Below are 26779 nucleotides of genomic sequence, written 5' to 3'. Positions count from 1 at the left end.
TTGGAACCATACTTGATACCAGGATGCATCAAACACTATTAGGAAAAGATTCTCTGTAACACACATGCCATGCCAATTTATTCTCAGGTAGTTATGGTCACCTTATATATCCAAATGATGTCCTTCATCATTAAATATAATGTATTACACAATGACTGGTCCTTAATATTCGAAAACAAGCATGCTGATTGGCCAGCCCAACCAGCATACCTGTTATAAACTCCAGAATATACCAACGGAAAAAGGTCCAGTCACCCAGACTTCTTTCCATTCGTATATTCTATAACTTTTATTTATTTTTTAACAAAAAATAAAAAAAAAAATATATATATAGTCCGGACTTCGGACATACCACAGAGGCAGCATGGAGAAAATACAAAGAAAATCAGATACGTTATTTAAAATTAAAGGCACGTACCTGATTTTCTTTGCATTTCCTCTATTCCATCTCTCTATCTTACCTCTAATGTAGCTGAAACTTTTTTTAATAAAAAAAATAAAAGAAAACAAAAAGGGAGCAATGGAGACTTTCTTTTCTCTGTTGCTTCCTTTTCAAAGCACTGATGTACTGGGTATGCGTGGGAATGCAAGTCCCATACTCATGCACAGTACATCAAAACAAGGCAGCAAGATACCACCAGCCATAGAAGGACAGTATGGTGCCATTATGCAAATGCATTATTTAAGAAAAGTAAGTATTTTTTTTCTTAAATAATGTCATTGTATTATACCAATAACCGACTCTGTGGTTGTGGTATATTGAAATTTACCCATGGTTGGCTTTATTTAATCACTCAGGCTTCATCCTCATGATTAAACCATGTCAACCATGGGTAATTCTTCAATATACCACACCACGTCATTAGTTATTGATTAAATATTCTGTAGTTGTCATGCAAATAAATTAATACATGTACTGACATTGATTAGAATGAAAATGTGGGAACTAGGAAACATGAATTTCTTAACAGGACTTTTAGATATGTAATTATATTCTATATTGAAGTCACAGAGATGATCCCTGTCTCATAAATAAGGTTGTGAGTAATCTAATCCTGTTTAAATTCCTCTACTAAATCTATGGCTGGAACCAGCACCCAATATGGGAAATCACCTCTAAGGATAACAGACTAAGAATAAAAAAGAATGGATAGTTGTATAATATAATGTTTTCCAATCCTCTGAAATACATTTCTACTTAAAATCAGATGAAGCTTCTTGATCAGTTCTTTCAGATCAGCATGGATGTATATATGGAAAAAAGAAAGCTGCACATGGAGCATTGTTATATACTCATAAGTAATGATCAGTAGGTCATAAATGTGACACCATACCCTATAAACCTAGTATTAGAATTGCTTAAGAATACAAACCTATTCGATTTTAACAAGAAACAGGAATTCAGTCATAATATTTATATTACCCTTACATTACTCTGTACACATTCAGCTAAAAGGAGCAAGCTTCTCATAGAAAATATTAAGCTATATTGAATATTATGTTACAAACTTGCTTACTGTTCATAATACAATAAAAATAGTTTTCTCATTAAAACATTACAAAGTGACTTGACAAATGGATGTATGACAAGAAATAATAGCTCAATACTAAGTAGTTCTGAAACATAAATATTCAATCAGATCAATAATATAGAGGATTATGATCATCTCACCAGTCATTACCTACTTATCATGTGTTTGAGACATGGATGTCAAGAAATTCACCTGTCAAGGCAATCATAATTACTTGCGGTGCATGGAGTTTTATATGCTACATGCACAATTAGTTCCATGGAAAAAAAATCACTAAGTGTGTTGTTGGCTTTCCAAATCATAAAACACTTTAACAGATGATTGTCATACTGCTGTATGTCACATTTATACCTACCATTAATGCCTCTCTACTGTGTAGATATTCACTGAACATGCAGGTTATTGCTTCATATTTTTGGTCTGTTCTTCATAAAATCTCTTGTTTTCAGAGAAACGACTGAGGGCTGAAGTCACTAAATAATGATATACATTTCAATTTCACTGTTCATGTCCTTCATATTATGCAGGTGAACAGATCCTGTAATTCTAACAATTTTCCAAGTTTTTTACACAAAGTTAGGGACACATTAAGGGTATGGGCAGCAGGCAGAAATAATTCTTTTACTGTGCTGCTGTCATTTGCTAGTCATTACAGGCAGATTTTATTGCTGAGTGGTAGACCTAGCCTTAACAGCTTAAGCAGGAGGTGATTAACATTTGGTAAGGTTGGGTCATGCACCACTTTTGTGCTTAACTGGTTTGCCTTTTTCCAAATATTGGAATGTAATCAGCACACTTCATACATGTACATGAACCATAAAACTTTTGTAACACAATTTTTTATCGACAATCCATTTCAAAATATTAAACATGCAGACTTTAAGAACTCAATTGATGATACTTTTTGAACTGGTGAAGTGAATAATATGAAAGAGTGTTGTAGTTTTATCAGTACTTCTTAAGTATTACAGGACAAGGAAGAAAACTTGCTGGACACTTGTATTTCTTTTGGCTGGCTATATAAATTACATACCTGTTATGTTTATTTCAATTTCCATCCTTGATGCGTTTCCAGTACCTTCACTTGTAAAACCACGGATTGTGATTTGGTAATCTGTTCCATTACGAAATTCTTCTTGCAGTGTGTATTCTGTTACATTTGCAGTTACATTAGTCACATATGTATGTTGGAATGTATTGTTATATTCGCGTGTGCCATTAATGAACAGCTGCAAAGAAGAATTTAATTTTTGTTAGCTTTAAGTACATACAAGATGAATTAACTGTATTTCAGAAAACAGATAGTAAAGCATATGCTAGAAAAAAATGTCCTTTAATAGATGTCTACAGATTTATAAGTTGCAGTTTCAAATGAGAATTCTGCATTTTAGTAATACATTTTCCTTTACTATGTATTGTAACCAAATATAATGATGTCTTCAAACTTGGCAACATGATTTTTTTTATACTTATGCTTTTTATTATCTTTTCAACAATTAATAATAAGAAAATATAAATGTAATAATTAAAGCTCATTTGACTGACACCCATTTGATCGACAGCCAGTTGACCTAAATTTCATTTGAGCGACAATTCATTTGACTGAGTCCCATTTCACCGATATTTAAGGCAGTTTATTTTGGGTTGTCTTTCACCTGTTACTTTCTTGTGATAAAAAGAATTACTGTAACTTACAGTGCTGACTGTTAGAATTTCGATTGTCATGTAGAAAGTAGTGTTGTAGTGTTTCTAAATGTGGGTTTGTCTGTTTATATTTTTATGGGAAGTATCTAAAGTAATTTGGCAAATGTTTTGTCTATTCCCAGCAGTAGTGGCAGTGTGTAGAGAACTGTAAGGCAAATTAAAGGTATATGCCCTTTTCCCCACTGTATTGTAATCCTGGAGTTAGTATATATAATTATGAGGAGTGTGGGGGTCACAGTCCCCCCCACATAGGGGGTTGTGGGAGGGTGTAGCCCCCCACCTAGTTTGGTTGTACGTTGTCCTGTTTCTGCTAAGAGGGTAAGTAAGTAGTTTTTAAGTTCTCGAAAGGGTTAGTTATTGGTGTTCTAAGTGCGCTTGTCTATAGTTTAAGATTTAGTATGTTGAAATTCAACATTGTAAGCTGTCAGTGAAATGGGAGTCAGTCAAATGAGTTGTCAGTCAAATGAAATTTAGGTGAATTGGGTGTCGGTCAGATGAATTTTAGGTCAAATGAAGTAGATCCATAGATAGATAGATATCTACAGGTACAAATATATATATATATATATATATATATATATATATATATATATATATAGATATATATATATATATATATATATATGTGTGTGTGTATGTATATATATATATCTATATATATATGTGTGAGAGAGAGAGAGAGCTCTAGCAGATGATTGAGTTTTCAGATACTTGAAATTCATATGGTCAGGACCATGTGATCAAACTTTATATATATATATATATATATATATATATATATATATATATATATATATATATATATATATATAGGTTCATAGGTGACTATTAGACTAAGATAACAATAGCCTTTACAAGCCTAGCCAGCAATCATAGGATCATAGGAGCTTACTAGGCTAATGACCCTGGGGCCCTTACAAGCCTAGCCAAGAGTTTATCCCCAAAAACGAAACCTCAGTCAGCACATGTTGCCACTGTCAGTGAGGGACACAGGTGGAATCCCTGCAACAAATTTGTGGTTTCCCATCCACTCATCAAGGCTGTGCTTGAAGAGGGTCATCATGAAACACTTTTTCCACTTAACCTCCCCAGTTCCTGTTTATAAGTAAGTATACTAATTTCCATCTACAAATGAGTAGTAAGTGTCCCCAGGACATAGTAGCAGTGTGTGTCTCTCTGCAAAGGGTGCATTTTGTATTCAAATGGGTTGCAAAGTCAGTATCTTCAGTATTGCATTACATCAGAATATTATACTTTTATGCAGCAAGTACTGATTTATTTGGAGCTAACTATAATATTTACTTATGGCTTGTGTATTATAAAATATTTTCCAGACCTCATTTATGCTACTTTTACATAACTAGCTATGGCTGATATTGTTCAAACATTTTGTCAGTGTGTTATCCATATTGTCTTTTTGTAATTGTGATTATACTGTGCTGCTTAAAACTGTAGAAAACACCTCACTATAAAGCTGATAAATAAGTGCTGCAACAATATTTGTATAATTCTGTACAGTTAGAGTCCATCTCAGTATATGCTGTAGGATTTCTTATTTAAATTCAGATGCCATCTCAACAGTTATAAACTACCTGCATGTATTTGTTTCTTTGCACATCTTGGCATTGTTATGATACATTGATTTCTAGTGTTACTGAAAATTACTTTTCTGATCTTGCTAATCTGCACCCTTCACTCCCCTTTTACCACCCCCCATGCTATTCTTCCTTTTCTAGATTGAGTTATTACTCCTAGTTAAGATCCCACCTGATGCCTGCTGCTTCATCATGTGCCTGCCCTACTTAGGTTCATAGGTAGGTACTAGGCTATCTGCCCAAAGGCATTTAGAAGCCTAGCCAGAATGTATTGGCTTTTGCCGCCCCCTTAGATTAGTTTTCTGTGCCTCTGGCCAGCAGATCCAGTGACGTGATCCCCAGGGTAAACTTTCTGTTTCCCATTCACTTGTCAAGGTTTCTCTTGAAGAGTGTTAGCGAGGAGCTCTGCCTAATGTAGATTGGAATATTGTTCCAAAGCATGGGAATTCTCTGGGACAGGAATCTATCCCTCCAGCATGTCCTATTTATTGTTGTGGTGAGGTTTAGATCCCTATAGCATGTGGCTCGAGGGGATATGGTTTTCTTTAGGTGGGGCATGTCCATCAATTCTGGGTTGGACATGGCTTTGTATGTCAGGCAGAGATCACCTCTGAGTAGGCGGTATGCAACGGAGTACAGCTGGAGTTTCTTCAGTCAAGCTGCATAGGGAATCCTTTTGAGGTCAGTGATCCTCTTTGTGTGGTCTTTCCAGCTGTTGCAGGTGTCTTGTAAGGTACATCCCAAATTGGACGTTGTACTCTGTGATGGGTCTGATGAGTGATGAGTAGAGGGACACAATGACCTCTTTTGATCTGGATGTGAACCCTTTTGTGATTAGGTGGGCCACATAGAAGGATTTACTAACCACTTTGGCAATGTGAATATCAAAGGAGAGATTACTATCTACTTGGGTCCCCAGATCACTTATTATGTCTTCCCTATTTAGAGACCTATGTGGTAGTTTGTGGGTACTTTGTATTTTCCAACGGGGACGACTATGCACTTCTTGGCATTTAGCTTGAGGCCATGATTTTGACATCAGGTATCCGTCTCAGTGAGACCTTTTTGGAGGATGTCTGTGTCAGCCAGAGAGTCAATTATAGCCCCTAGTTTGCAGTTATCTGTGAACTTGTTCAGGCATAGTTCTCCTGTGCTTGCCTGTATCTCTGAGAAGTATATGCCGAACAGGAGGAGTCCTAGGACTGAGCCCTGGGGAACGCCACTTGTAACCGGTTTAGAGTTGGACCTAGCTCCTGCAACTTTCACCATGTGTGTTTTGTTTGTGAGCCAGATAGCAACCCATCTTGTGACATATGGTTTTATGTTCAGGCTGGTGAGCTTGTCTCTAATACCAGAATGGGGAATGGTGTCAAAAGCCTTTGCAAGGTCTAGGTAGGCTGTGTGTACCACCTTTCCCTCATCTATAACCTTGGTAACTGTCTCAAAGAAGTCCATCAGGTTTAGGAGGCATGATCTGCCCTTAACAAAGCTGAACTGGGTAGGGTCCAGTGTTTGGAGTTTCCAATGTCTCTGTTAATGAGTTCCATGATGATGTGCTCCATAGCCTTGCAGACCAAGCTAGTCAGGCTTATAGGGTGATAGTTCCTGGGGTCTGTTGTGGCTCCACCTTTGTGGAGCGGAGTAACCTTTGCTGTGCACCACTCTATGGTTATGTAGCCTGTGGAGAGGCTGAGTTTGAACAGTGTGTTTAGGTGAGGGTTAGTTCGTCTTTGAGCTCATGTAGGACACAGCCTGGGACACCGTCTGGTCCCATTGATGCTGTGTTTTTGGCTTTGGAGAGGGCTGTTTTATCTTGAGTATCTGTGATTGTAGGGGCTCTACATTCTTCTGGTATGGTTATGGGCACTTTTGGGGGTGTGATTAACTCTGCACATTGCTGAGCATTCCCTCTGAGGTTATGAACATAATTTATAAAAAGCCTTATGGTTGTCTTCCTCTTGGAAAGCTATCTTTGTCTCATATTTTGCTTTGGCAGATTTGACCAGCTCAACAGCTCTCTAATTTGTTTGTGCAGACTGGTGAGTATCTTTATGCACTGTTTTGTCTGTTCATTCTTGGCTTTGGAGAGGATTTGTTTCCTTTTGTTGAATAGCTTATTTATGCTAAGGGTCCACCAGGGTGGTTTATTTTTGCCAGTAGTCATAGGACTGACTCGGACAGGTGCTGTCTCTTCTATACAGCTATGAATGTGGCTGTACAGTGCATTTATGTACAGCTCAGAGTAGAACTTTGTCATCTGGGTTCGGAGTGACTTGGAAGTTTAATAAATGGTCACTTAGATTCAGGTAATTGACCTTAGCAAAGTCTTTAACAGATCTGAAATTTGATGAGGGTTCTAGGTTATTTTTAATACTAAAAGAGATCATTTTATGGTCAGATCTTATGAGGGAGGAGTTAATGCATGGGTGGGAGCAGCATCCCATCATGTGCATGAGTTCTAGGTATAGGATAGTTGTACCTCTAATTTGGGAGCTAACTAGTTGCTACAGGGCATTTGCATTGATGAAGTCCAAAAACCTCTAAACAAGTGAATTATGGGTCGTATAAGTCTCGTAGTTCATAGAGGAGTAGTTGAAGTCACCCATAAGTATGGTATTAGGCTGAATATTGAGAGATTCCAGTAGGTTTAAGAAGTAGGTATGGTTTTCCAGACACTTGTTAGGGGATCTGTAACTAGCAAGGGTATTATAGAGTGTTGCATCTATGGTTAGATGGGCATTTAGCAGATCAAGTGAGCCATGGTGTAGGACAAATCTAGCAGTGTACTTGTCCTTTATGAACACTGAGACACCTCCTCCCTTTGTTTTTTCCTGATTTGAGGGAGGATTGAAATATATGAAAGACATTGTATCCTTTGGTATTTGTGACTGCATATATGTCTGCATTCTCCAGGGTTAGGAATGTTTCCGCAGAGTGAAGTATTTTTATTTAAACTCCTAGCACTGAGCGCAGTATGTTTATAGGTTCATAGGTTCATAGTTTAGTACCAAGCTAACTGCCCTTGCGAGCCATTTTCAGCCTAGCCAATTATCCCTTGTGAGACTCAAACCATGCACCTTGTGTTTGTAAGGCAAACACCTTAGCCGTTAAGCCACCCTCCCAACCCCTAGGTAGTTGTGAGTGATTTTTTGTTATGTTGAATGGTTTAACAACTTGGCATAGCCTAAAAAAGGCACTATGGGGATATGCCGAAGACAAGTGGTGACAAATGAAAACCATCTCTGGCAAAGCATTGTGGTCTGTTGATTATGTTTCTCCATTCTGACTGTTATTGGATCCCCTTGTTGTGACACCAGAGATTAAGCCAATTGTTGAAGTCAATTATTTTTTGATGGTACTGTAGCATCATCACTGGTTAAGGTAGGATTCTACTCAAGGCTAGATTCAGATCTGTCTAGGACATGTATTCAGAGAGCTCCATCACATCTGTGTTCATATAGTCCAGTGAAGTATGTCTTAGGTTGTTTACGCATAAATGGACTATGACCATATCATACTGTTACTTGTGGTTTAAAGATCTAAGTGCATGCATGATCTGGCAGATCCTGGCTCCAGACAGACAGCTCACTGTGATCTTCTTCTTGTTTAGCCTGGTAAGGGGGACATTGTACGTTTTACAATGGAAACCTGAAAATCTAGAGTGTTTGGTTATGTGGTGTGTTGTTTTATGGAGTTGGGAGCTGGGCTACTATGATTTTCAAAGTTTTGAGTTTTGTGAAGTGCTGTCTTTTTTGAGTGTCTGTGAGCTCACTGAGAGTCACTTTTAGGAGGTCTTGGAGGTTTAGGTAGATTACAAGTGAGTACCTCTGCATATGTGGGTCTATGTGTTTGTTCTGTTGTGTTGGTAGTGAGTGCATTGGGTGTAATGGCGACAACTTGGTTTGCATTTTTCAAGTGTGTATGTGAGAGTTTTTTCTCCAGTGACATTGTGTATCTACATCCCTCATACATTGTGTTTATCTGTTCTAAAATTAAATGATTGTCAGTGAACATGAGGAAGTTACTACACTGCCTCAGGATGTCCATATCCACCAGGCTAGGAACAGAGATGATAGGAAATAACCTATCCATTATACCAGATCCTTAGTAGATGGGAAAGAGAAGCAGAGAGTCAAAGGTCTAAGTGAAAGTGTTTAGTAGTGTACTGTAGTGTAGAATGACCTGCAGTGCTGCTGCCCTCTGTGTAAACTGGCAGCTCTTAGAGCATCCATGAACAGTGAGGAACTATAGAGAACATTTCCTATAGAAGATTTTAAACTGGTGAGGTAACATATACATAAGAGATGGTAACCACATTTTTGCATTGCACAAATTCAAGTTTTTTTTTTTTTTTACCAGTAGGATAAAGAACTCCAGAGGTGGTTTTAGATGCAAACCGAGGTGTTTTAGTCAAACGTGTCCAAGCCAGGCACAGTGACGCTCTGAATAAATAAGCACAGTCTCACAAAAATGTAAGGGTTTTATACCAGCAGGATGAAAATCCTTTACACAGTTAAGCCCTGAGGCCAATCAAATAAACCTACAATAAGCTTTCCACCAGTAGTTCCCAACTTGGATAGGTTGAATCAGACCTCTGCTTGCACCGGACATCAGAACCCTCTGCACAGAGACAATAGGATAAAGTAAAAGTGACCAAGACTTAATATCTGTATTTTTGTTTAAAAATGTTCTAAAAGTGGTTACTGTATTAGTTATACATTTAGATAATCCCCAGGATTCATGAATCCTCTGTGTAAGACTAAATTAGTCTTACACAGAAACGCCAGTCTGAGAGTAAGATGGCAGCGCACCATGCATATTAATAAGGGAGCGCTGCCTCAACTCTAAGGCTAACACCGAGCATGCACGAGTGCAGGGGGCATATCAGACTGCCGAGCAGTCCAAAAATACACGCCCCTGCAAGTCTCTCAATTGGGAAATGTCAACTGACATGAGCGAGTCTGCTCAAATGTGTACATACCCAACACTACACTCCCCCACCTTCTAAACCCTGTACAATTATAAAATGTAAAACTTTTATTTATTTATTTTTTTATTATTCCTGATATAGCTGCTCGTATTTGCGCGTGTTTGCGTGGGTTTACCCATTGCTTAGCTACAGTTAGCAGTTTAGACATCAAAGAGGATAACAAGAAACTTATATGCAAATTAAGCAAAATAGCAATAGCGTAGTGGTAGAGCCTTCGCACAAAGAGGAGGCATTCTCGGTTTGAGTCCCACCACTCCGCTTTCTATTTTCTGTTGGAAATCTGTATATAAAAATAATTCCTGACATTTATCATTTAAATTTTAGTAAAAAGCATTTAAATGGCCTATGTAGTAGTGAACACATTTTATATATATATAAGAAGGTGAAATGGTTATGCATACTGATGAATGCATAAGTAATGTATCTTAAGCAATGTGAAGCACTGCTAAGCAAAGTTTACCAGTATTAGGCATATTTAAGTATAATTGCTCATAGCTTAGCACTGCTTTAACTAGAGCAATAGCTTTGTGTGGAGCTGCGCATCATGCAAACTAGTGCAAACAGAACATGTTTACGCGTAGCTGTGCACCGCGCTAACTAGCACAACGTCGGGCAATGTAGACCACTGTAGAGCAACACAGAGCAACGTTGGGCAAAGGTGAGCAACGTAGAGCAACATTGGGCAAAGTTGAGCAAAGTCGGCTAAACACAGCCACACCTCCTAGCCAGTCTGGCCAGTAGTAAAATAAAAAGCAATGACAGGCCTTGAATCCTGGATACTGTGTACCATAATCACAGTACTGAACCACTAAGCTATGACAGCTTTTCATATGCATGCACTTTCAACATACACATACATATCAATGGAAGTTTACCCATTGCTAAGCAGGTGTGCCTTCAGCTGAGTGTTTTCAAAACTGCCCAATCACAAATAAGTGCGGGAAATGATGCATATTTAAGCTCCATAGGTGGGAATACTTGCCATAACTGGTTGTAGCTCCCATCTGCAGGCAGCAATGGCCGGTGCTGGAGAGGGCTCTCATTTTCGAGCACAACCTTGGGGCATTGAGGAGTCAAAAGTAATGGTTTAGCTCCTTGTCCATAATCATGAGGATAGACTCCTGTGGGGCCAGTACCAGGGCACCCAATACAAAGCAGAAGCCTGGGACCATCTAGCTCATGAACTCACCAGTGCCACAGGTGTCCCTTGGACTGGTGAGCAGGTCAGACACCACCACACAGATCTGAAGAGACGCAAGGTGGGTCAACTGGACCAGTGGATCCAGGAGGCCCGTGAGATGGAAAATGCCCCACTACTGAGTAAGTAGCTATGGAATTAAATATGTAAGAATTGCTATTCTAGTCTATACTATGGATAGGTATGTCTCAATATCACTTCATTTACTTCACAGCTGCAGGTGTCCATGCTGCGAATCAGCAAGCCTATGCAGATAGGCTGCTAAGGCTGCGCCACCAGGCAGGTTAGTAATTATTCAGCTTGTACTGTTATGTAAAATAAATGAGAGAGACTGAAAAAAGTGTTTTAACACAATAAACAAAGGTATAATAATTCTCTAATAATTATTCTGCATGTACTGTTATATAAAATAAATGAGAGAGCCTCTAGAAAAGTGTTATAAGTCTTTAATAAAGGTATAATTCCTGGAGTGTGTCTGTGTCATTTTCTTTGATATGTTGTTGTACTCTTGCATTATAGAAATAGTACTGTTGTACTAAGCACTGTTAACACCCAGTTGGGTAGGCCCATATAAAGTGGATGAAGGGAGTGCCAGTAGCTTTTAAGCATATTTACAGTCCTCAACTGTTGGTTCATGCCTAGCATGTACAGGTTAATCTGGCACATGAGTAGCTTGGTATTGTGTTCCCCAGAAATGTCATTGTGCTGGCAGAAATGTAGGGAGTTGTTAACAGATAACTGATAATTTCACCTAAACATATCTAGATAAGTATAGGAAAGTAGAGCTGTCGGTGTAACATCTCAGCAGTAGTGTGTATGAGCAACTCACAAAATATGTAGCAGTAACATCTGCATCCAGGACAGTTTGGATGTCAGATACAGCCCGTGTATATAAAGATCTAGCAAAACCCATTTCCCAATTTAAGGACAATTGGGTAGTGTAATAATACATGTAGGGGCCATATAACTGCAGTTAATAGGAATGTAGTGTAAACTAGAAGGATATATAAGTTGTTAACGGAGCTATCATTTTCCACCCTACTGTATATGCATAAAAAATGCTATTCCACACCTCAATAGGTATGTCTAATCTCAAAACATTTGTTGGGACATATGTCCTATTGGTTTATAAATATCTGCATTTATTTTGATGCATGTGGCCTGTTCAAATACCACAATATTGGTGGCCTCCTGCCATCAATTAAACATGCATGCTGTTGTAATGCCCACTGTTGTTCTATATATGCATGTGTCATGCTTGCTGTTCAACTGTTGGAACTCTGGTGTGTTGGGTTAATGGGAATACTTCTGCATGCTGTTATAACTAATTGGGAATGCTGTTGACTGTTACTAACCCATATTTTCATTAAATCCTCCTAAACATAGAACGTATGGGAAGGACGGTCCCAGCGGACCCACCTGTCCCACCTCAGCTGGCGATGGCACCTGGCACCAGCAGATCCGATGCCCAGCCTGGGACCTTCTCCTCCATTGGCCCTGTGCCACCTTTGGGTGGAAGCACTGCAGGGGATGGGGCTCATCCCCCCTGCAAGCGTGGGTGGAGGAGGGCCACCTATCACCCTTCAAACGGTCTGGGCTGTGGTGCATAGGGTGATCGAGCATTCTGTTGCTGATCCTCTATGCCAGCTTGAGGCACGAGTGGCCTGACTCACGGGTGAGCCTACCCCTCCTATGCAGCCCCCAGCACAACCACTCTCTGGGCTGTGAAGGTGCAGTGGTGACTGCCCATGGGTGGCGATCTCAGTTCCACTGTTGCCATCTGTGGGCTCATAGGCTTGCGATTTCCAAACATCCTTCCCTGTCAATGGTGTTTACCCACCGCATGTGTCATATTCTGCCCCTGTATGCATCTTGTTTGTCTTGTCTGTTTACCTCCTCAACCTACCTCCTCAAATATACCTACATCCCCTACCCCACATTCCGCTCTCACCTGAAAAAAAAAAAAAAGGGCAATCTGCTCCCAAAAAAAAATTACGCCCCATACATAGCTGCCCATTTTGCACACATGTCTGCTGGACACATAAACTGATATTTAATTGGCAGTACAACATACTTAGTTGTCCTCACCCCTCTCTCAGGGGTGGAAGGTTTCATATTTCCCACCAGATTTATTGCATATGCACAGCTGTTGCTGTTAAAGAATTGGGCAGCTATGGACCTTCCCTACACCCGTCCTGCACATTAGGAGCTGTTTTCCCTACTCTCGTTCCCTCTTTGTGCCCCTTTTTCACCACTTTCCTATCTCCCCATTTTCTTTTCTTTCAAAGAAATGAGTGCGGTGGTTAGCGGGAGTAAGCACTATTAGGTAGTAGTTAGCGGGTTTGCGTGAGTGTGCGCTTGTGTGTGCTTAGCTAAGCCTTGCTAAGCATCGCACAAACCCGTGCAAACCCGTGCAAACCTGCTTACAACTGTTAAAAGTGCCTTAGTCACTCTGTATGTCAGGGCCCTTGTTCTGCTCGGCAGCAAAATAAAAAAACCTCTGTCAGTCACAAACCCCAGACCTTGGGCACACTACACTGCATGAAGTACCACTAAGCCATGGTAGACATATAACAAGTTGGTGCTGAAATAAATTTATCATGCATCAGAATGAGTGAATGTAAAGGAAAAATAGGAATGCCATAACACAAATCTTGTTCTGTTGACCTTTACCAGCAGTTGTTGTGGAATTGCATTACATGACTGTGAAAAGAGAGCCAGCCATTCTAGCAGGAAATAATGTTACAGCAGCACTTTACAACCCCCACATAATATCATAGCAGGAAAAACACTGGCATATCTGATTAGGACAGAGGCCATACTTCCCAACTGTGACTAATTTTCAGGGATGTCCCTGATTTTGAAACCCATTTAAGCTGTGTCCCTCTGAATCCCTCTGAAAAGTACTGACATTAGGCGGAAAGGAGGGGAATTACACCTAATGAATAATTACAATAAGTAAGAGTTACACACTGCTTGTACTTTAGAAAAGGTGTATTAATCCATATGCTCTGGTTCTCTCAAAGTCTCAAATTAATGTCTCTAATATTTTAAAGGTGTACCTCACTTTTCCCTACTTTTCCCTGAGTCTGTTCAAATATGTACCTGAGTATTTCAGAGGCCTGGCAGAGAGGCAGAAACACACAGGCATATCAGCTTTTCTGCTGTTACACACTGTGCAAATAGCTTTGGAAGGAGTTCCACAAGCATACCCTTATGTAGGAGTACAACACTGAAATAACAAAGGATGTAGCCATGTACTGGTAGCAACTGACTGTAACAATGCCATTGTACCAGTGCTGAAAAGACCTGTGCGTTGCACAGACAAAGAATAACAGATTAACATCTGGATAGGTCCACAGCTAGGAGCTATGCAGACAGACTACTTGCCTTGATAAACTAACAGGTACACAGCAACCCTTTAAGTCCAGCAAGATAACATTCACACAATAATACATAATGTTCTCTGTACGTTTGCATCCCTACCCAAATGTACAATATACCTGTGTGTTCAGGGTCTACCAAGGATGTAGGTAGGCATACTCAGTACTGGAATTGTCCAGTTTTTATGAGCAGCCTGTGCTAATGTCAACACTAAAAAATTACAAACTGTTCGGATGTGAGTACATTAATAGTCACAGTATAGCAGTTCACAAACAGTTCATGTGCCAAAAGAATACATCTCAATAACTACTTTTGTATGGCAGTTAATTGTATAAATAGAAAAGAAACTACATACTCCCATGTATCTTGTGTTAGTATTTGCAGGGGTGAGTACAATTCTACACTGACAAGTGTGTACTGGAAGTGGCAACATTCAGGTCTGAGTACAATTATTTAAATCACTGGCTACACCCCTAGCTTCAGATATAAGAACTATACCAACCTTCTGACTTAAACAACGGTGTCCACAGCAAACAAGTATGAGCCCCACTTTGGAAAGCTGAAAGGGCTATGCCTACCTGACTTAGCAATTTATAGCATTGTGTTGCTATGACAGTGAGTACTGCAATTACCACAGAGCAGGCTGCATGCAATTACCAAATGGTGGCCACCAATTGGTGCAGAGGCCATCACATGCACATGTGCAGATACCTATAAAAACAGGCTGTACTTGCTGCCCACACACGCAATCACTCCATTGCAGACATTGAGAGAGAGAGAGAGAGAGAGACACAGAGAGAGAGAGAGAGAGAGAGACAGTAACAGCAAAAGCAAACTCAAAAGCAAAAGGAACACGGGAATTAAGCATACCCACACATACAAAGGAAAGGTATGTAACAGATACGTATTTACTGGCATGTAGCAGAAGTTTTTGAAGAGTACTCCACATACTTTGAAACATCCATATGTGGCTTCAGTATGTATCTATGCACAGATGTCCAGCATAACTACTGCCATGGACAAATCAGTGTGTAGCTGTGTGCAGGGGGACATAACCGTGACATATGTAGCTCAGCATTAAATGTCAAACATCTGATCCATGTTATCTGTGTTCTGTACAGTAGTGTGGACAATGGCTGTTTGGGGGAGTAGCACAAACAGCTATATAAACATGGATGTGACAGAGTAACACATGCATGATAGTCATATTAACATGTAGCTTAGCATTGGCAACTGCTGTACCAGGCTAGTATGCTAATCTAGCATTTGTAGCTATATACACACCCTCTAATATTACTGTGTGCTCACATGTGACACCTGTTCATGTTGCAGCAAGGCCCAACAGGTCAGCCGTGAGGTCCAGGGACTTACAACAGTGTGGACCTTGTGTGTGTGTATGGCACATACATACTGAGAGATATATATGTGTCAGATATATTAACATCTGTACATGTGCATAGAGCAAGGGACATATTGCAACTGTATGTGAAGGGTGGACATATATATGTTGATGAAGATTGTTATGTGCATATTTGTATGTAGGTTGTAGTGTGTGGCAAACAAGACAGCATACAGTGCTGGTATATGACATGTGGTGGTTAAACACTGTGGGTGTAATTTGTTAAGTTTGTAATGTTGCAGCCAGTGAGGCCTGCTAAAGCTACATGGGCTGAGAACACCTTCAATGCATTTCTCACAAGACTGTGCGATATCATTACATTACTGTATACCTCACATCCTTTGCATAATTGATATTCCCACCATGAAAGGTGGAGTGTATATGTGCCTATATGTATATGTACACCACTGGATGTGTATATGTATGTATATATATATATATATATATATATATATATATATATATATATATATATATATATATATATATATATATAGAGAGAGAGAGACAGAGTCATATATAGTGAGACAGATGCCTGGTGTCAAAGGCATGGCATCAGGCTCCATGCCGAAAATTGCATTGTCATCCCTTTTGGTAAAAACTCAGTACCCATGAACTACCACATAGGTGGTAGTCTACTTAACACCGAAAGTGTGATGAGACCTTGGGACACAGGTGGACAGTAGTCTCCCCTTTGATGATCACAGTAGCACACTAGTCAAGAAACCATTCTATGTGGCACACCTCATCACAAAAGGCTTCTCATCCAGGGAAAAAAAGGTCATTGTTCCCCTCTACCTATCACTCATAAGACCCATTATAGAGTACAACGCCCCTTTTGGTATGTACCTCACAAGACATCTACAACAACTGGAAAGGCCACAGATATACCTCACAAAGAGAATTACTGGCCTCAAACAGATGCCCTATGCAGACCATCTCACAAAATGCCAGCTTTACTCTGTCGCATATCGCCTACCCAGAGGTGATCTCTACCTAACATACAAAGCTATGTCAAACCTAGAGCTGTTGGACATGCTCCACATAAAGAAATCCCAATCCCTCCGAGCTACACACTCTAGGGTCCTAAACCTTGTCACCACAATAAACAGAACATGCTGGAGGGATAGATTCCTATCTCAGTGACTTCCCGTACTCTGGAACAAACTACCTATCTATAGCAAACAAAGCTTCTCAGTAGCACTCTTCAAGAATAATCTTGATGATTGGATGGGAGATAGGTAATACACCCTGGGGATCACCTCTGTGGCTCTGCTTAACAGGGGCACAGGAAATTAATTTCCTTGGGTGGCAAAGGCCAGGGTACTGTTTGGCTAGGCTTATATAGGCCCTAGGGCCAATAGCCTAGTACTTACCTATGAGCCTATACACACCGACATTTACTTGTTGCAATACATGCTATGTGAGGTTGACTGAGTGTGATGGTCAATGTGTTGGTGAATGTGTCAAAGTTGTGTATATGTGGGATAGCTTAGTGGGAAACTGTTTCTGACATGGTATTTTGTGTCCTAGCTTTGATCCCAGCAAAAGATGTGTATGCTATTGCTAGGCAGAAAAAGCAGTATGGCATAAAGTCTGACGTAGTCCCTTGGTGTGTCATTGGAGGCTAAAGCAGTACATGTATGCCTATTGATTGGTACTGCTGGTGAATCCAACTCCTGTTTGAACAGTAGTACTACCTGAAGGTATAGGCCTAAACAGCACAGTATGGTGTATGTCCACATTGCTTGTAGCCACTGTTTTGTGTGTTCCCTGTAGTCCTCATAGATTACATACCTCAGGCTTAAGGTTTTGCAAGTACTGACACACAGTACTGTATGGTACACATGTAAAGCTCATCTGGGTTGCCATACCTTTGTGTCTTGTAAGTATGTCTGATGTGTGTGTGTGGGTATGCCTGTAACATGCTCTTTGTCATATGTGTGTTACAGGATATAAGTGCGTATCTAGCAACATGTATAGTTTAGTACAGCAGTATGCCACCCATATTCATGAATGTGCACATATATTAGGCAGGGGTTTGCCATCAACAAGTAGTGTGGTATAATGGTAATACTGTAACTGGACTACACAATCATTGCGATGGAGGACATATTACATTATGAATTAGCTTGATCTATACCTTCTGTGGCTAGGTGTTGCATTGTGTCGCGTACAGTGTACCATGTACTGTTGTATAGTCTTACATAGTGATTTCACTTTGTTGCTGTGCAGAACATGGTGTAATATATAGAGTGTGTCAGGAACTGTCAGGCAGTTGTGGGGTGAGTACTAATATGTGGTATTGAAAGTGTGTATCCTCTGACAGCTAATAGGTTGCTATATATGGCAGTTCAGTGAGATCTGTACTGTATAATGTTAAGTGTGCCATATGACTTGCTCAGACAAATTGTTTCATTGTCTTCCAGGGATCATGGCCCACTGTCACAACCCAAGCTATAGTAGTGCTGAGGATGACATCATTACAAGCAGTCTGATCCAGCACTACAGAGTGCTATTCTCAAGAACCAGCCAGGACCAGCATGAGCGGACTGCACTGTGGCAAGATGTTGTCCGTAGGGTAAATGACATAGGCATGCATAACCGGACATATGAGCAGGTGTGCCATCACTGCAGTGATTTACTTAGACATGTCCAGCAGCATGCGTCTGAAGTCCGTAGACAACAGCTTGCTACAGGTGGTGGGGTTACCATCCACCCCCCCCCCTCACCAGAGTGGAGGAGCTGCTCCTGAGCCTGGTGGCTCCTGGCCAATGCCAGCAGCAGCAGACATGTATCGTCATGGAGGTCGGAGCCACACAGCAAGTTCACACGGAGCATGCAGATAGCATGGCATATCTGTAGACTACTGTTATCTCTATTGGTAGATCATGCATATGTGAGATGTGTGCTGTGTAGTTAGAAGATGTGGAGCCTGGTGTTGTGCAATACTGATCATTTGGAACATAATCTGTAGGCCTGTGAATGTAAACAGTTGTACTACTGTAAGATTGCAAACCCACAGTAGCAATGCCAAAGTTGTTGCCACTGACAAACTGTCTCATATCCTTGTAAGTCCCTCTGTTGTGACAGCAAGGCAGCAGACCCATGCTGGTGAGTGTGTTCTACATTTATTGTTGCAAATAAAATGTGCATGTCATAGATAAGGTGTAGGCCATGTACACATGTAACACACCTACGCATAATGCATGCTGTGCATGTTTGCTGTGAAAAGCCATGTGTAAAGCCATGTATACTGAAATAGCAAGGACTGTCTACACTCACACTGCATGCTGTTGAGCAACACATGTCCTGCATGCTGACATGTGTGATATGACTGTTTGGCTTGTGATACTGTACCCCACCATCAACTGCTATTGAGTATGTTCTGGATTGCTGGTGGTGGTGGTGGTGTGTGTGTGTGTGTGTGTGTGTGTGTGTGTGTGTGTGTGTGTGTGTGTGTGTGTGTGTGTGTGTGTCTGTCTGCTTTAGTGAGGAGTGTATTTGTGTGCATGTGTTCATGTGTGCATGTGTGCATGTGTTCATGTGTTGTGACATGTACAGGTTGTAAAGTGTGTTTCCTGTCTTCCTCTCAAATATGCTGAGGTTGGGCTGGTTCACTGCAGCAGGGAACCTGATGTCACTGACACAAATAGTAAAAATGAGGATAGGTGTGTTGAGGCACAGGTATGTTTGCCAGGGTTTGTTGTTGGGCCACCAATAGACAGTACGCATGTGTCCACCCCATCCATACACACAGTCATTCTGCCAATACATCCATCATCACCAATGCCCTTAGCTGAGGGACAGTGTACAGTCGGCAATGGCCAGGACAGTGTGATATCTATGGCACATGCATCCGGACACAGCAGCCATAGTCAGATGTCTGAAACGGTACCACATAGGCAGATGTCCAGGGGTTCTCATCGGAGCACTGCTGGTCATCATTCCCCTGGCAGACGTGCCACAGGTCTTACAACCTCACGCATGTCCCAGGCTGTCATGGAGGCACAGGCATGTATGGAACGGTACACCAGACAGGGACTAAGGGCACAGAGGGCACATAACACCAATGTAATTGACAGTATCCGTGACCTAGCAGGTGCCATCTGTAATTACACTGAGGTCACTGATAGACATTGTGGTGAGACATTAGATGTCCTCTGCAATGTCATGTCCATGTGTCAGGACAGTGCGGGATGGTTGAGATGTTGACGTGGAGTATGCCAGCAACATCAGCAGCTGGCAGTCGCTGTGGATGTCCATCAAGTCACAGCCACTCCGTAGTGCCAGTACCAGCCCCAACAATGTTGGGAGTGGGCTGTCCATAGACCGTCTTAGAAGACCATGTGCACGTGGCTCTGGCCAGTCCCAGCAGGGACCTGGATCCAGTGTACATATGTCTACCTCTGAGGATAGTACCCAGTCTGGCTTAGTACCTGATACTATCTGTAGCATCCCTGCCAGGCACAGGTACCATATCAGTGGCCAGAGATGGTGATCTGTAAAGCCTGGCAGGTACAGTCTGTGGCTGTCCCACAAATCCCCATATATGGCAGCCACATGGTGGAACTTTGTTCATGCAGACACACACACACATAAACCAGACACCTAGGGCTAACACATACCCGCATACATTACATCCACATTGGCCCATGCCAGTACTCTTGGCCCTCACATACACACACACACACACACACACACACACACACACACACACACACACACACACATACATGCATATCGATTGTATGGCTCAATGTAGGCCTCTGGCAAACCAACAACACACCCTGTGCATATAATGAAACCTGTGCCACCTCCTGTTGTCTGTAACATTGATGCAGGAACAGGCTAACATGGTGCTGATGCACAGGGTGACTTTATAGCAGTATAGCAATGTTAGCATGTTGTCAGCAGTAAAGTATAATGATATCCTTGAAGGTATAGCTGAGCAGGCATGATGCATTAAAGCTATGATTGTCAATGTAGTATTGTTTACACCAGTGTTAATTCCAATAGTGTATTGTCCGCCCACGTGCCTCTTGGCTGATGTGTGTAGTATTGGCAGCATGTGTTAGAGAGTGGACAGTACGTGTGGGATGTGTGCAGCACAGATTTGCAGGTGTACATTTGTGAACATGGTGGAGGTGCACTGTCTGCATGTACGTGCATAGTGGACACATGGGCAGGGTGACATGCCCTGTATTACACAGTGTTAACACTCCATAGTTTCTGTTGGTGGCCAGTATGCATTGTACTACACACATTTTGGGACTTGTGTACACGTGTGTATGACATGGTTTGACACTGTGCTGTGGGTGATACTGTTACTATCTGTCATTGATTTGCATTCTGGTAGTATACATAACCTCAACAGCCTGACCATAAACAATCGTTAGATGATGTCTTGACAACTGACACACAGATGTAGGACACACAGTAACATTTGGATCCTTCAGGTACTATACTATGCCAGTAACCAGTGGTATTCACCTGCACCTATTTATGGGGCCACTCTTCTTTGGCATATAGCTCTCGGGTACAAGCAAACACAGTAGGGCTATGTCCATCCATGTCTGGAAATGCATACTGTGGCCTATAATGCATTCTCCAGATGACACACACATCCTCCACAAGGGTATCATACAGACAGATACCTGTTGTCAAACCCACGCTGTAAAGCTATAAGTCAACTAAAGCATAGTCATCCACTTTTACAACACATAGTATCCCCACAGTACCACATAGGTAGTAGCCCCCAACATGTTGAACAGGTACCAATGTGTACATACAGCCAAGTGTTTCACCATCTCTCCTTTGGTAATCACATTTCCAAAGGTATTTTGAAATCCCTTGGTGGATCACATAAGCAATAAGGGGTCTGCATACATATCCACAAAGGTTGTTGTACACCTATAATGAATAGCCATCATTGACAGACTTTGCTGCATTTGAACAGGTCTGAAATATACCTCAGGCATAAACCCTCATTCACACTATTCAATAGAAACCTTAATGAGTGTGTGTGACACGGATGACCTAGGCCAGGGATCACTGCAGTGGCTGGGCTTGTCACAAGCATACAGATGTGACCTAAGGTCTGAAAGCGGCAGCACACTCTGGCAAAGATAACATATGTGTTCATGGAGAAAGCAGGGTTCTCACCTATGAAATAATTGAGGTCACATGTACATATATGTATTTTCCACACAGCTACCTAACATGTGCAATGCACATACTGTTGTCATTGTGATGTGTCATACAGTAGTAAAAGCAAAACCCACAACACATTGACCAACAGTGTCACACACATAGAGCACACACACACACACACACACACACACACACCAAGTGCAGGATTCAAACCCCTACCTAACTACTTTGATACTAGAGCAGTAAATCATTTACATGACGAGCTATACACATTACTGGGAGTTCTCTTTTCCACAGGTATATTTTTAGGATGGTGACATCATCAGACTTGACAAAGATGAGGATACCACTTTTAAGGTGTTTTAGTAGTCTTCAAAAAGGTTGCTCCTCTCCAAGGAGACACACAAACACACACACTCTCATACAGTTGTCAAGTGCAGGATTCAAGCCCCTACCAAACTGCTTTATGATACTAGAGGAGTACGCATTAACACGATGTGCTATACACATTACTGGGAGTTCTTTTTTCCACAGGTATATTTGTAGGATGGTGACATCATCAGACTAGACAAAGTGGGTTACATTAGGTGACATTAGGTGGGCTACATAGAAGGAATTTCTAAACACTTTGGCAATGTGATCATCAAAGGAGAGTTTACTATCTACCTGGGTCCCCAGGGCCATAATTACATTCTCTGTACATACTGGATTACCACCTATGTGGTAATTTGTGTGCACTTTGTTTTATCCAAAGGGGATGACTTTGCATTCTTTGGCATTCTGCTTGAGGGCATTATTTTGACACCAGGTATCTGTCTCTGTAAGACCCTTCTGGAGGATGTCTGTGTCAGCCGTGGAGTCGATTATAGACCACAGTTAGCAGTCATTTGCAAACTTGTTCAGCCATACTCCTCCTGTGCTTGCCTGTACCTCTGAGCAGTATCTACTGAACAGGTGGGGTCCCAGGACCAAGACCTGTGGGATGCCATTTGTGACTGGTTTAGAGTTGGACATGGCACCCACAACTCTGAACATGTATGTTTGATCTGTGAGCCAGTTGGCCACCCATCCTGTGACATAGCTGTTAATGTTCAAGCTGGTAAGCTTGTCCATGATGCCAGAATGGGGAATGGTGTCGAAAGGCCTTAGTGAGGTCCAGGTGGGCTGTGTGGACTACTTTCACCTCCATCTATGTCCTTGGTAACTGTTTCAAAGAAGTCAACTAGGTTTAGGAGGCAGGATCTGCCTTTAACAAAGCCAAGTTAGGTAGAGTCCAGTGTCTGGAGGTTCCCAATGTCTCTGTTTATGGGTTCCATGATAATTTTCTCCATAGCTTTGCAGACCAGGCTGAATAGGCCTATAGGGCAATAGTTTCCAGGTTCTGTTGTGGCACCCCCTTTGTGGAGCTGGATGACTGTTGCTGTATGCCATTCTTTGGGTACATAGCCTGTGGTAAGGTTGAGTCTGGACAGTGAATGTAGGTGAGAGTGTAGTTCCTTTTGGGGCTGGTGTAAGATGCAGCCTGGGACACCATCCAGTCCCATTGATGCTGTGTTCTTAGCTTTGGAGAGGACTGTTTTTACCTGCATGTCCATGAAGTCTGGGGCTCTGCATTCTTCTGGAATAGACACAGGCCCTTTTGGGGGTGATGGGGGGGGGTTTGCACTGAACTTGTCTGCCAGGATGTGAGCAATGTCAGTTGGTTCAGTGGTTTTTTTTTTTTTTTTTTTTTTGCCATTTTGCAGTAGCTGACAGCATATTTGAGAGTTGCCACCTAAATGTTTGGTATAGCTAATGAAGGCTTTGTGGTTGTTATTCTTACATTCCTTGGCAATTTGTCTTTAGAAACTGGTCTTGGATTATTTTATGAGCGATCATTGTTTCTTCCTAATAATGATCAGTGATGCCTTTCCTTTTGTGAAGTTTGCTCTATCATGTGTTCATTTCCTTCTTCTGTCATATAGCTTATTTATGGGCAATGACCACCAGATTGGTTTCTTATTTTTGGAGGAGTGTGTCTTGGTTTTATTTGGGATGTCTCGATCCATGCATCCCTGTAGATGCTCATAGAATGCACTTGTAAATGATTCGGCAGATTGTATAGCATTATCCTATAGCAAGGGGGCTTTGGAACTTTCCACTTTGGTTTTGGGAAGTGTTCAGTTTGCTTCTGAAAATGTCTTCACAGTGGTTTCCTTGACTGGGGGGGAGGATGTGGATGTCCAGTGTGATTACTTTATGATCTGATATTACCAGCAAGCGGTTTATCTCTGTTGTGGAACACTGGTACCCCATGTTGGTGATAATCAGGTCCAGTATGTTGTCATCTCTAGTGGGCATGGTGACCAGCTGTTCCAGGGCATTTGAGTTTTTAAACTCTAGGAAACATTGGGCAAAGGACGTTGTACATGAGTAATTCTCCCACTCAATGTTTGGGTAGCTGTAATCTCATATAATGGTGTTTGGTAGGACCTTTATATTTTCCACTGTTCTCAGGAATACTGGGTGAGGTTCCTGAGACAAGGTAGGTGATCTGTAGCAGGCTACAATCTGATAAGCAGCTTTGCCCAATGTTAGTTGCACTTGCATGGTCTCCAAGGCCTCATGCTGTGCCACTAACCTGAAGGTGTGGGTATCGATAAGGTAAATGGATACACCCCTTCATTTTGTATTTCACTCTGGGTTTTCGGGCCGAAGATCAGAGGGATTGTGAGTGTTTTATTTGGAGCATGTCCAACAGCTCTGTGTTTGACATAGCTTTGCATGTTAGGCAAAGATCACCTCTGAGTAGGCGATATGTGAGAGAGTAAAGCTGGAGCATTTTGAGACGGTCTGTGTATGGCATGTATTTCAGGCCACTAATGCTCTTTGTGAGGTATTTCTGCAGGCTTTCCAGTTGTTGTAGATGTCTTGTGAGGTACATAGCAAAAGGGGCGTTGTACTCTATTATGGATCTAGTGAGTGATGAGTAGAGGGGAACAATGTCCTCTTCTATTCTGCATGAGACACCTTTTGTCATGAGGTGTGCCACATAGAAGGATTTCCTGACTTCTGTGGGGATGTGATTATCACAGGTGTGTCCACTGTCCACTTGTGATCCAAGGTCTCTTATCACACTTTCAGTGTTAAGTATACTACTGCATATGTTGTAGTTCATGGCTACAGAGTTTTTACCAAAGGGGATGACAATGCACTTTTTGGCATTGAGCTTGAGGCTATGGCTTTGAAACCAGCATCTGTCTCAGTGAGGCCCTTTTGTAGGATGTCCACATCTTTAGTATTTACAATTATGGCTCCTAGTTTGCAGTCATCTGGAAACTTCATTAGCCACAGACCTTCCATGTTAAAGTTTACTTCAGGGAAGTAGATACAAAACAGGACAGGATCCAGGACTGAACCCTCCGGTAGTGCATTCGTCACTGGTCCAAAGTCATACTTGGAGTCTGCTACTTTCACAGTGTGTGTTCTGTCAATGAGCCAGTTGGCAACCCATCTTGTGACATAGCAATTTATATCTAGTTTAGTGGGTTTATCTATAATTCCAGAGTGGGGAATGGTGTTGAAAGCTGTGGCAAGATCTACATAGGCTGTGCGAACCACCTTAATGTGAAATCCAAAGTACACGCACGTAGGACAACGTGCACGGTCCCTGAAACAGCCAAGTCTACAAACAAAAGTGGACCAGCACGAAAAGAATTGCCAAATAAAAATTTAATAGCTAACCATCAGTCCATACAAAGTAATGGTAATAACCATTACTAAAAACAAACTGGTTTCGGCTTGTATAAGCCTTTATCAATGCATAATAAGAAATCAAAAAATCTCCACCATTTTAGGCACTATTTATAGCGCAGCTCTTAAAGGAACATACCTCCAAAACATCAATTGATACATTTTGTGTTTCTTGATAGAAAAAATTCTTGCATAGAGAACCATACAACATGTGTTTTGTAAAAATTATATTCATATAGGAGATATCTAAATGAATAAATAAAGTGTGTTTAAACAATGCATTTGTAATACGTCTATTTCTAATCGCACTCATGTGCTCACCTATTCTGAATTTAACACCCGTCTGCTACATTTAAATTTGTTGTTATAGATAGGATAATTTTACATAGAAATTTCAAAGCAGGATGGCATCAGAAGCTCAACGATATGGAAAACAAATGGATTACCAAATTGGGGGGTCTTTTCAGACCAGGATTAAACATATCAGAACAACAATGAGAGGGCTATTTACAATACAAACATGTAATAAGATATTTTTCTCATGGGGAATATTGTATTTTTTCAGACATGTAAACTTTTTTATATTATAGTTTTATATATATATATATATATATATATATATATATATATATATGTGTATAATATGGTCTTTGTATATATATTTGGATAACAATGTTTTCATAAGGAGGGAGATAAATATGTATATATAAAATATATATATATATATATATATATATATAAATTTATTTATTCATTTAGATATCTCCTATATGAATATAATTTTTACAAAACACATGTTGTATGGTTCTCTATGTAAGAATTTTTTCTATCAAGAAACACAAAATGTATCAATTGATGTTTTGGAGGTATGTTCCTTTAAGAGCTGCGCTATAAATAGTGCCTAAAATGGTGGAGATTTTTTGATTTCTTATTATGCATTGATAAAGGCTTATACAAGCCGAAACCGGTTTGTTTTTAGTAATGGTTATTACTATTACTTTGTATGGACTGATGGTTAGCTATTAAATTTTTATTTGGCAATTCTTTTCGTACTGTGCGAACCACCTTACCCTGGTCTACAGTTCTGTTGAC

At 40.9% G+C, this 26779-nt stretch overlaps 1 protein-coding gene across 1 annotated transcript in view; it reads right to left on the bottom strand.

The window, feature by feature from the left end:
- LOC122814881 overlaps positions 1–26779 on the bottom strand; it is a 1525389-nt gene that overhangs the window by 770018 nt on the left and 728592 nt on the right. The window contains exon 13 of the mRNA XM_044087155.1: positions 2566–2761. Within this exon, the coding sequence (XP_043943090.1) occupies positions 2566–2761 (196 nt within the window). The remainder of the gene's footprint in view (positions 1–2565; positions 2762–26779) is intronic.

Source organism: Protopterus annectens, chromosome 1.part1 (assembly GCF_019279795.1).
Source record: "Protopterus annectens isolate FY-2018-M chromosome 1.part1, PAN1.0, whole genome shotgun sequence".
Taxonomy (NCBI): Eukaryota; Metazoa; Chordata; order Ceratodontiformes; family Protopteridae; genus Protopterus; species Protopterus annectens.
Note: the sequence above shows the minus strand (reverse complement) of the source record. Positions and strands in the feature narration are given on the sequence as shown.